The 10,241-nt window shown below is 37.8% G+C and overlaps 1 protein-coding gene across 1 annotated transcript in view; it reads right to left on the bottom strand.

Moving 5' to 3' along the window:
• Positions 1-4,981: 4,981 nt before the first annotated feature.
• Positions 4,982-10,241, bottom strand: part of syn3 (synapsin III) — a 127,642-nt gene continuing 122,382 nt past the window's right edge. Inside the window, exons 11-14 of the mRNA XM_069670761.1 lie at positions 9,813-9,944; positions 8,460-8,478; positions 8,197-8,353; positions 4,982-7,949 (exon numbers count right to left, since the gene is read on the bottom strand). Coding sequence (XP_069526862.1) covers positions 7,826-7,949; positions 8,197-8,353; positions 8,460-8,478; positions 9,813-9,944 — 432 coding nt within the window. The 3' untranslated portion in view covers positions 4,982-7,825. The remainder of the gene's footprint in view (positions 7,950-8,196; positions 8,354-8,459; positions 8,479-9,812; positions 9,945-10,241) is intronic.

Here is a 10,241-nt window from a genome sequence, read left to right as displayed (position 1 = left end):
GTGTTCTCCTCAGCCTCAGGCTGTAATAGACTTAACCAAACAGTCCTTTGTTATCACTTTATTTTCTTAGTGAGATTTATAGAGACCAGCTTTTAGTCACTGATCTAGGTCTAGGATTAAAACTACATTACTTCAGAAAACTTAAATGGCTAACACAAAAACATAATAGGCAAATCTCTCGGGATAAAATTGGCCAACAAAAGCATCCACTTTTATGGCATCATCAGGTCGTTATCACTCAGCAATTCTCGTCAGCTCTCTGGAACCCTTTAGAGTCTTTCAGCTTGTTGTTTTTTTGATAAACCCATGTCATGAATAGGCTAGCTATAACAAGATTCCATTTGGCCCTACATTTAGTCAGTGCTAAAACCTGACTCTGAAATATGACCAAGTAACCTGTTGATATGAAATAGATATTTATTTGACACACATCAGGGTGCTAAGCTAAAGTTTATGAAGGACAATGTACCAGCAGGCTGTACTTTTTGACGCTAACATTGTTGACTCGGTGGAGCTGGGAATGTTAGCTAGCTCTACCTCTTTACCATAAAGTCAAAGTATTTGGCTTCTCAGTGTCTGAGAGATTTTTTGCCTTTTTATTTTTCCTCCACGACATTATTCCTAAACGTCACAAAAAGTGGTGTTACTGACTGGCTAGCTAGCTATGGATTCTTGCTAGGTAATGTTAGCTTGTCATAGTTAAAAGTTTTCCTAAATTGGGGTCATGTTTTTACTAACAAACATGCTGATGGACTTGCTAATCATTATAACTATGCTTACAGCTAAACTACCCAATTGTAACTGTAGTTAGCTGAAAAAAACGTAATCAAGACCAAACCAAATAAACTACAAATAAATGCTAATGTTACTCCATACTCAATGGATGTGCGAGTTAGCAATTGTTTGCTAACATGTTGACATTGCAGCTTTGTGAGGTGATAATTATATGAATATTGTGCATTAGCTTGTTACCGCTGCCCTAAAACGGTACAAAAACAAATAATGATTTTGGCTTTAAACTTTGTGGTGAAAACTCTGTGATGCGTTGCTTGTTGTACTGCCCTCAAGTGAACAAAACTTATTTTAATTCGGGTGTTAAAATGAACATAATTCGCAACCTCAATCACTTTTTGTGGCATTAACAATTTTATTTCGAGTTTGCACATCCAGGCATGAGGTATTCTCAGAAATACCTGAGGGATGATGCCATTGTTTGAAAGTGTGCAGTGACATATTCATGACTGAATGTGTTTCATATTACCGCTGTAACACAAGCGCCTTACTCTTTAATTTGAAAGCTTGACGTTAAGTGGGCAGCAGATGAAAGGCAGCGCTGGACTCCAGCAGGTTTCCCTCTCTGTGGCCTCTCGTTGCCAGTCAACTTTTAACACCCAGAATTTCATTCCAAGAGGAATAAAATAGGGATTTTGGGATTATCACCACATATTCTGAAGGTTGCGTGTTTCAAACATGACTTTTCAAATACCAAAGACTTCTGCTGCAATGTCCATTTATGGAGAAAAACATTCAAATCCTCTGATGTGTGCCAATGACTGATAGAAAGTGGAATGCACGACCACAGGTGTAATAAAAGTTGTTACCTTTAATAACAGAAATCTTGATTTTCAGACAAAAGAAAAAAAAATACAGAAAGCAAAATAATCCTAATACTAATAAATTACAGAAACACATGAGATGCATCACACTTCTCACAGATAAGCAGCCAGACATTAAGATCACATGACGACCAAATTTACACACCTGAGGCACACAGGAGGGGTTGGTTTTCATGCCACATTTACACCAATATACAGAACGTTAATACACTTAAATAACCTTACAATACCATCCACCATTCAGCAGAGAGGAAGGGACACAGTGGACTGAAAGATTGGCAAATAAATCCGTGCAATGACAATAATCTCTCATTTTACAAACGGCACATTTAAAGTGGACTTTATTTTTTCTTGCAGTAAATAGCTATACTTAATGGCAAGTCTCTGTAGCTGCATATTCAAAACAGTGTTAGGCTATTCATCAGTTGAACACGGCAAAAGTTGAGCCTGTGACTCAACCATGTTATGACTGAAAAAAAGAAATGTTAAACATAGCAAAGTATTGCCTTTTCTCTAAATTAAATCTCATGTTGAACTGATGTCACTTGATTAAAGAAAGGATGAGGTGACGCAACTCTGGCGCAAACTCTGCACACTCTGTTACGAACATGGACGCAGCATCTGTGACATCAACAACAGGTTTATAAAGATATGTTTGGAGGGGGTTTTTGGTGAGGAAGTCTAAGTGGAGTCGAGGCTGTGATAGGCTGCAACAGCTGTCAATCCAGGGAAAGACCATAATAGATACCCCTCTTTAAGCCCTATTATCTTGCAGATGCGTAAAATTAATTTAATAATTAATTTCCTCCTAATGCCCACGACATGCTCACACCAAAACTGATATACACATAAATGAGTACCAGGGCCGTATTAACCAGCAAGAGTGACCAAGGGCTAAAAACGAGCTGAGGGCCCCAATAGGCCCCCATCTCTTACTATGTTTTTTTTTCTTTGCTCTTAAGTACCCATGAGTCACAGTGTACACAACAGGCTACAAACAGCATCTTCATTATATGCTGGCCCTAAAAATATGGTTGCATAAATGATCAACTAATCAGATCAGACAGACATTAGCTAGATATTTAACTCCTTTAAACCCAAAGAACAATTTGAAAAACATGATGACATTTAACACAAATGTCTACTTCCTGTTGCCTATGTTTTGGCGCAGCAGTAAATCTAAACTCTAGGTTGATGTCACACACACTACATTCACGTATCCAACTAATCCCTTCTGCCTTAGGGAGCAATTTCTCCTCCTTTTCTTGTCGTAACACGCTCTAAATTACGATCTGAAACACTGCTGAGTGCAAGTAATCTTCCCCTCTACTACCACTCTATGGTCAGTTTCTGCAGAGCTCTGCTGAACTTGAGGTAGTAAACTTTGCAGCTCAGTTCAAATTCCGTCAAATCAAAATGATCAGGTGTTGAGCAATAGCGGCTAAGTGAGAGAATTTATTAGGCCCTAAATTCAAACAAAGCAAATCTAAACTCCTTAAATAAAAATCATCTGACATCTGGTCATTCATTATATCTGACCCAAAACACTGATAAATGTACGGCATCAACTGGATCCTATACTGCATTTTAAACCCAAAAATGAAAAAAGTGACATCAAAGTTTATCCTAACAGAAGTTAAAGTAGCAGTTTTATAAACTGTGTGATATGATTTCTCTTGCTTGGAAATAAAAATAAAAATAGTTACTGCTGTGTGCGTCTGCAGGGCAGGACAGGCCTCCTTATGTTGTTAAAGTTAAAGGACACAGTGATCTAAGTTAATATGTCATTTGACGTCACAGCCATTATTGCGTGGCACATAAGGGATAGTAAATCCTCATGGTTTGGTTATGGCTTATCATACTGCAGTATTATATTATACTAATTGGTAGGCATATTTACAATAAAGACAAAACAATATGATTTTTACCCTCAAGGGCTCTCACAATGAAATGCTAATTTGGTCCATTTTGACACAGTGACAGAGGTGATGAAATGCTTGTAAAATTGCTCGATGACAAGTCACTGCATTCGCTCAGAGACAAATCTGACTGCGGATCAGAATTTTGCTTTAACAAACAATCCTCTGGGGAGGAAGAGGACTGGAGCGAGCAGAAGAATCACAGTTATTATTGTTATCTAATTAAAATGGTAATAAAGGAAGATTTCACGAACACTGACTCCCTTATAGCCTATTGAAAGGTCAGCAAGCAAATTGAAACCCCTTCCTTGCACAGCATTTGTCCAATTATAATTTTGCAACCATGTCCAGGCACATACACCTGCCAAGCTTCGGATTCAAGGTCAAAACATTTTGCTTTTGGCTGTTTGAGTGGTAGTTAGTTAGTTAGTTTGGAGCATGGCAGTTTTTTTTTATCCAATCAAAAAAACAAAAACAAATATGCAAATAAAGAGGAAGGAATGGATTAAACAATATCTGCTATAGAAAAAGCTGCTTACGTTAGCATAACTAGCATAGCTGAACTCACATTCTGACTATGCTAGGAGAACTTCAGACGTTACTGCAGTGTATGCAAATTATTAAATAAATAAATGAATAAAAAAACATACACACACACGCTAATATACTAACACTCATACACTCACATTCAACGTGTAGCATTTGTCCTCTATGTGGAAGCTGCTCTTGGATGCTAATGTTAGATAAAGTTAGGGCTAACGTTAGCAGCTCTGTCCTACTCTATATTAGAGTTGGGGAAGTTTAAACTCCAGAGATCTAAGCTTAGGTTGCCTGGTATAGCATTACATTCATGAAACACTGACTTTTAACCAGCAACCTCTAGCTTTAGCCTCAGTTTCTTCCACAATATGATGTATGTAGCCATCGAGTGTTGTTAAAAGCCCCTTTTAAATAATTCCTGTTTTTAACTGAGTCAGCTGGACACAGTAAGAAGTCAGGTAGAGCTGTCCTTTTTATCCAACTCAAGGAGCTAATGTTAGCTTATTTAGCTAACTAGCTGGCTGATTAAATGTGGTAGTGACAGTTGTTATTTCTGTAGATAAGTAATGTCATATATGGTAAAATCAGCTGTCTACTGGTGTTTGTGAAATCAAGACAAAATACAAAATGTTAATTTGCAATCAGTGAGAGCTTGACAGGCGGTGACTATGAGGGCGGGGCTTAAAAACGGTCAATTAACTCAACGAACAACTGTGATTCTGTGGCTCCACCCACTGATGAGAAATGCGACCATCAGATATTTTTCCTTCCAGAGCAACTGTTTGTACAAGTAAATCTGCAGTCCTGATCATCATCTCGAACAGTAATGAGCACTGGAGTGCGTTTTTTTTGTCAAGCTAATGCACTTTTTAGCGCAATTTACAAACAATGCTAGTTCTTCTTGTAAGCACCAAAAAATATGTTGGTAAAAAAAATAACGTCTTTAAAAGTGTTACACTTCATAGCTAAAATCAAAATGGCACAAACTTATTATCAACGTAATTATTGCAAAAATGGGCGGTTCTTTCTTCTCGTTGCGTCCATATTATTCAAAATGTCAAATTTACAACTTAACACACACATACAATCCCACACACACCACTAGAAATTTTATACAGCTTCATGCATGTGAATTAATGTTCATCTTTAAATGGGGGTCATAATCACTTTTATCATTATTATTTTGTCATTATTATTATTATTGTTATTGGTCGTAGTAGTCGTATTATTACTAATATGGAGATAGTGATAAAAACTTTGAATTGTTGCATGTCTGCATACTGCGCACAGATATTGAAAAGACAGTCCACTCACTTTGATATTTCTATTTGGAGCCCAACAAGTACGGAAGACCTTAGCGGACATGCATTCATACATTTTATTTACTCTGTTTACCAGTGATAACGAGTAATTTCTGGTTGTTTTCTCGAGACTCGTCTTATTCATCACGTTATCGCGAGATAAAGCCGCGGCACCACCCTAATGTCAGATGATAATAACTTGTATCCCCAGAGTTGTAAAAGCACAAAACTAACATAGAAACAGGCTTATGTAACTAATGTCATTAGTGTGGGCAATGGCAGCATGGCATGTCCTGGTCTGTAATATCGCAGTGACCAGCCTGTTGTTTTGTTTTCTAGATTGCCGGAATATCACGACAAAAACAAGCATTGTTACCTCGAGGTAGTGGGCCAAATTAATCCATTACAATGGGAAAACCAGCTTTGTTTTCCCGAGATAACGAGAAAAATATGTCGATCTCGAAATGAAAATGACTCGTTATAACGGGAAATCGGGGTTAATAAAATGTATTGATGCATGTCTGCTAAGGGCTTACGTAAAAAGGTAGGCATATGAATTCAAATATTTTGTCCACCATAGCAGATTATTATGTGTCATTGTGCTCTGTGTGAAAGCTAAATATACAGTTAATCACCTCCTGTAAGCTTGAAGCAACAAGCATTTTTCTGGGGAAAAAAATACCTATTGGAATTAAATTAACAATTTACTTTATGGGCCTTGTAGCTTAATTATTAATAATAATTTCCTTGAATGTTTCCTGTTAAAGAAGTCATTTGGTGCTTTTTATCAGGAAAAGTGAGAGAGGGATAAGTTAGTTCATTTAAAAATACTATTACTCATTTAAAATTACATAGTTTGAAATAGATCTTAGTAAGATTTTAATCTCATCAAATGTGACAGATGTACGGCTAGGATGTAGTGTCTGCACGTCCCCTTTACGATCAGTATAAGGATGCTTCTCTGGGAATAAACAACTGTTTGTAAATGGTTACATTTCCTTATGTACGGACAATAATGCCTGAAGTACTTTGTGAAAACATTGTCTTAAGTGTTAAAATAGTTTTTTTCTGTCTTTATAGAATAAGATCATAGCTCTACATTTACATGCAGTACCAAAGCAGGATGAAAGTGTGAAGATGTCTGCTTTGCTACCCCTGCAGATGTCACATTCACACCATTTTGACAAAAAAGGATGACATTGTTTGAAGGGAATAAAGATGAATAAAGATATAATATGTAAAACAACCAAACCTTTTCTGTCTCCATAGAAATTCAAGCACATTTTAAGTCTCAAAAACGTACATCCTCACCGTTTGCCTTTAAACACATAGCAGTAGTAGTTATGATACAAGTCCCCCACAGAATAATACATTTAAGTGCTATTCACAAAGCACGAAACGTTAAGAAAAAGAAGAACTGCAGGGGAAGATCTGGGCTGTGATGGAAGACGACGGCTGTAAGCCAGTACAGCATTTGCACCTTGCGAAATCACACACTCAAAGGTTGCTTCGCTGTGTGATTGTTTTCTTGACCCAGTGCAGGGGGGATCTTTTAATGTTTTTTTTTCTTTAAAAAGCACTTTGGTAATGTTAGATAGAGGAGATACTACGTAAGCCAATATGTGTCTACAGCAAATGGACGTGTGAGAAATGTGGCTGCTGGCAAGATGCACAAAATCGCTGGTGAACCGTGAGGATTCAGTACATTTCTCGTGAGTACAAAGGAACAGTTTCAGATAAGATATTGCCGTAGACATCTGCAAACAGTTTGGTAGCTGTGAGTCGATTAAAATATTTCAGTCAATAAATAAATGTGTATATAAACAAATCAGACGGACCATATAATGAACATTTTCACTGGTTGAACGCAGAATAACGACTTTACTTATACCAAGCAGACTATGACTTAGATTATTTACTGTCACTATTTAGCACTAGAAAGGCCAATCTGCCATCCCTCTCAGTCACTTCACATGATGCAGAAAAAACACAAAGGATTATGGGTATAAGGAGACAGTTGGCTGGACCGATAATATGGACCTATTTTTTTCAACTGTTCTCAACTGGGATGAACAGCAAAGAGGAAACAGACAACATCTTCAAGCTGAATAAAAGTTGTAGAATTTTGAATGGGATTTGGTTTGATCCTGCATCAGCACTTAAAATCTTCTGTAAGGAAGACAAATGCAAATATGTCCACTTTTACATCTGACATCTCCAGTCAACACCTTCATCAAAGAAGTCCCACATCTATTGGCCTTTCTAGTGATAAATCAAACATGGATCTGAGGACAGCGGGTTGCACCAGGTTGTCAACTTCACAAACAGGGAAGGAACAGGAAGCTGAGGCTCTAAGGAGGAAGGAGACTCCATAACAGATTTACCAGTCAGGGTTTTAGGTTTTTCCAACCTGACATTTGACAGAAAGAAGGAAGCTTCTAGGAAGGTGTTAGTCAGAGAAGAGGCTGGCGAAGGACTGTCGGAGGCTGCGGATGGTCTCAGCTTTGGCCTCGTCGTCGGTCAGGCTTCCTCGTAACGTCTCTGTGAAGGTATTGGTCAGCGACTGGGATTTACTGTGAATTAAAGAAAGCAGATGTTTGTAAAGTAAGGGTCCTGATGCAAAGAAAAGCCATCATTGTAACATGTAACCTTAACATGACTAATGTTTCAGTTATAAACCAGCCGGACCAAATTTCCCTCTGACAAGAGAAAAAATTTGACGCTTGAAATTGTGAAATATAATATAATTCTTTGGCTCACCACTCCCAGTATTATGGATTATATTGGTGTGTTATTAGTGGGACCACAGTGTGGACCTACTTCAGCTGTGGAGACTGTTTCTGAGATCCCGGCCCAGAGGAGGCGGGGATGGGGCCGGGCTGGAAGGCCTGGCTGGGTGAGGTGGTGGCTGAGCGGGCTCGCTGAGGAGAACCCTGGGCCGACTGGGATGGAGAGGCGGAAGCAGAGCGGTGTCCCCCTGCAGGAGGTGCGCACATGTTGATTATTTGTTATACTCCAATGGAAAGTACTCTATTGCAGTAATAAATAAATAAATAAATAAATAATAAGAAAGAGTCTCCTACCTCGTCTGGGCTGTGTGGTCTGTGGATGAAGAGAGACAGAGTCATTATGAGATAGAGATATTTTCAGTTTCAGTTCACACAACTTTATTGATTATTATTCACTCATTTCTGAATCCCATAGTATGAATTGCTTAAATACAATACTTTCTGAAGTTATTTCTTGGATAAAAATCAGGTAAAGAATTGTGTTTGTGTTATCAGTGGAAGCTTTGAAGTCATGGTGACGGTCAACTGATATCAGCTGTAACATAAGCAGAAGTAGTAGTAACAGTAGTTACTGTATACTGGGTCTAAAAGTAGTCACTCTTAATTATATTCTATGAATTCTACATTGAGGGAAAACTACCTCCAGCTTGCTAAAACAATATTATATATTATTTTATTATTATTAACATAAGGTGCAGTATAAAGGTGCAATATAAAGTACTGTATTTATTGCCTTTGTGCTGCTGCAACACCAGAATTTCCCTACTGTGATTCAATAAAGGATTATCTTATCTTATCTTATCATCAGAGCAAGAAAGAATGTGATATGATATGATGTGATATAATATGACATTTGGCCTCCATAGCAGCCATGGCCCTGAATGTGTACCTGTTAAAATGACAACAGCAGCAGCACAAGTATAACCGATACAGGTTGCTCTGTACAATGGAATACAAATATTCTAATAGGGCATTTCATCCTTCCTTACAAATATTAAGTTATTATTCACCCAAACATTTTCTCTTTTTTTCTATAATCTTTTCTTTTGAGTTGAAGATCAACTAGTACACATCATCAGACACTGTACAGTTTCTTCACAGAGGATGAAAAAAGAAAGACAAAAGCAGAAGCCATGGTTCATAAAGTTGCACTTTGTCATACGCAGCAGGACAGCGGTTTTGACTCTGTTTAGGGTTTTATTAATGCATGAACTAGAAGTTCCATTGAAATGTGGGGGTTTAAATTGGGTTGGATATGGCAAGTTAAAAAGTTGCACCTATTTTGAGGTGTTGGGCGAATGTTTTTTTTCTAAGTCTAGAGGAAGGTCTAAAGAGTTTCTCACTGAACACAAACACCCCCCAAAAAAACCCTCTTGAGGCTTCCTTACCTTTTTGTTTATAATATACTTAAGAGGTCTATTAATATTAGTTAACAATAAAGTATAAGAAGCAATAGTTGTTGTTGTAGTAACAGTTGTAATTCTTATAATGGTTTAAGTGATTGTTTGTGTATTATTGTATTTTTCATAATGATAGCAATAATGTAATGATGGTAATTTTGTTATGATCAATAAAACTATAATAATAATAGTAATACTAATAGCAGTAGAATTATTAGTCATGAATGTAGAGGCGTGTCTGTTGTACCTTGACAGAGGACGGCTGCGGTGTAGAAACTCCCAGCAGCACCTGGGCCATCTTGTTGATGATCAGCTCTGTGATCAGCTGCTTATCTTCCTCCACGTGTTCACCAATCAGAGGCATGGAGCTGTCCATCACCTGCGGAGACAGAAAAAGCAGCCAATCAGATTCCTTGGAGACTGTTTCAGGAGAAAAAAACACCACAGAACTGAAACATTCTCATTTGTCCACTAGATGACGCCATCACATCTCTTATTGAGATTAGAAGCATCCAGGCCCACAATGATGTCAGAGATAATGGAGTCTCTGGTGTTCTGCCAGCATGATGAGTCATTTTACAGAGATCTCAGGAAATATACAACACTGGCTGCTGGCCATAAATCCTATTTATGTACCGAGCATGACTTTTGTGCTCATTCCCATGCATCATATGTT

Source organism: Semicossyphus pulcher, unplaced genomic scaffold (assembly GCF_022749685.1).
Source record: "Semicossyphus pulcher isolate SPU_LCO1_2020_fin unplaced genomic scaffold, fSemPul1.0.p SCAF_20, whole genome shotgun sequence".
In the NCBI taxonomy this organism is placed as follows: domain Eukaryota; kingdom Metazoa; phylum Chordata; class Actinopteri; order Labriformes; family Labridae; genus Semicossyphus; species Semicossyphus pulcher.
This window is presented reverse-complemented; position numbering and strand designations above follow the sequence as displayed.